Genomic DNA, 822 nt, shown 5'->3' with positions numbered 1-822 from the left:
CTCCCCTCTCGCGGGGGCTGCTGGGTCCGGCTGTCGGGGACGCGCAAAGGTGCGCGCAGCCGTGAGGCGCGCTTTCTTCGTCGCGCGCGCGGGAACCCCGACTCCGTAGAAACTGAAGACGCAGGAGAGAGGAACGCGTCGAGCATGAAGAGGCAGGGGGCCTCCTCCGAGCGGAAACGGGCGCGCATACCGTCCGGGAAAGCCGGTGCGGAAGGGGGCGGGGAGGGGGCGGTCGTCCTGCTTGACTGCGCGGGGCGGGCCTGCGGGAGTTCTGGCCAGTGGTGTCGCGATTTCTCTCAGAGCACTTCGCCCACCCCCTCGCTCCTCGCCGCGCGGCACGTTCTGTCATTCTGGCTTTAAATGTGGCGAAGCTGAGGGCCTGAGAAGGGGCTTGTAGCGAGAGTGACCGGGCTCTGGAACCAGACGCGTGGGTTCGATTCCCGGCGCCACCACGTGTCGGGTGCGACCGTGTTCAAGTTGGTTAACTTCTCTCAGCCTCACGTTCCCCGTCGCCACGCGAGGCTACCAGTCCCACCCCGTGGCGTCGTTGGGACAGTTAGATGTCGAGCGCTGAGCTCCGTGCCAACCCCTGGTGACCGCTTGGTAACCTGTAGCTGCTGTGGCGGAGGTGAGGACTGTCCCCAAAGCTTCACAGCTGCCGAGTGCCGGAGCTTGTGACTGCCTCCAGTCCCGAGTGCTCGCTGCTGAGCCAGGCGGGACGGGGTGGCAGGTGCTAGGGGATGTGGCAGACCCCGCTCCACCCCGCACCTGAACTCTTGGTTCCTGTGGACCAGAGGTTCTCAAGCTTTTTGATCTCAGGAC

General features: G+C 65.6%; 1 protein-coding gene across 3 annotated transcripts in view; it reads left to right on the top strand.

Annotated features, from left to right (window-relative positions):
- The first annotated feature begins 9 nt into the window (after positions 1 to 9).
- Positions 10 to 822, top strand: part of CUTC (cutC copper transporter) — a 32,756-nt gene continuing 31,943 nt past the window's right edge. For 2 of the 3 annotated variants that reach the window (XR_006603274.1, XM_004749511.3), the window contains exon 1: positions 10 to 205. Coding sequence is in view for 1 of the 3 variants with exons in the window: in XM_004749511.3 (XP_004749568.1) it covers positions 145 to 205 (61 nt within the window). In the remaining 2 variants the exon portion in view is untranslated. Of the gene's footprint in view, positions 206 to 271; positions 629 to 822 lie in introns of those variants that run through there. The other variant, XM_004749512.3, reaches the window with a different exon arrangement.

The sequence above is a fragment of the Mustela putorius genome, unplaced genomic scaffold, assembly GCF_011764305.1.
Source record: "Mustela putorius furo isolate JIRA1106 unplaced genomic scaffold, ASM1176430v1.1 tig00003909_pilon_pilon_pilon, whole genome shotgun sequence".
Lineage (NCBI taxonomy): Eukaryota > Metazoa > Chordata > Mammalia > Carnivora > Mustelidae > Mustela > Mustela putorius.
The sequence above is the reverse complement of the archived record's forward strand: the minus strand, read 5'-3'. Positions and strand labels throughout refer to the sequence as shown.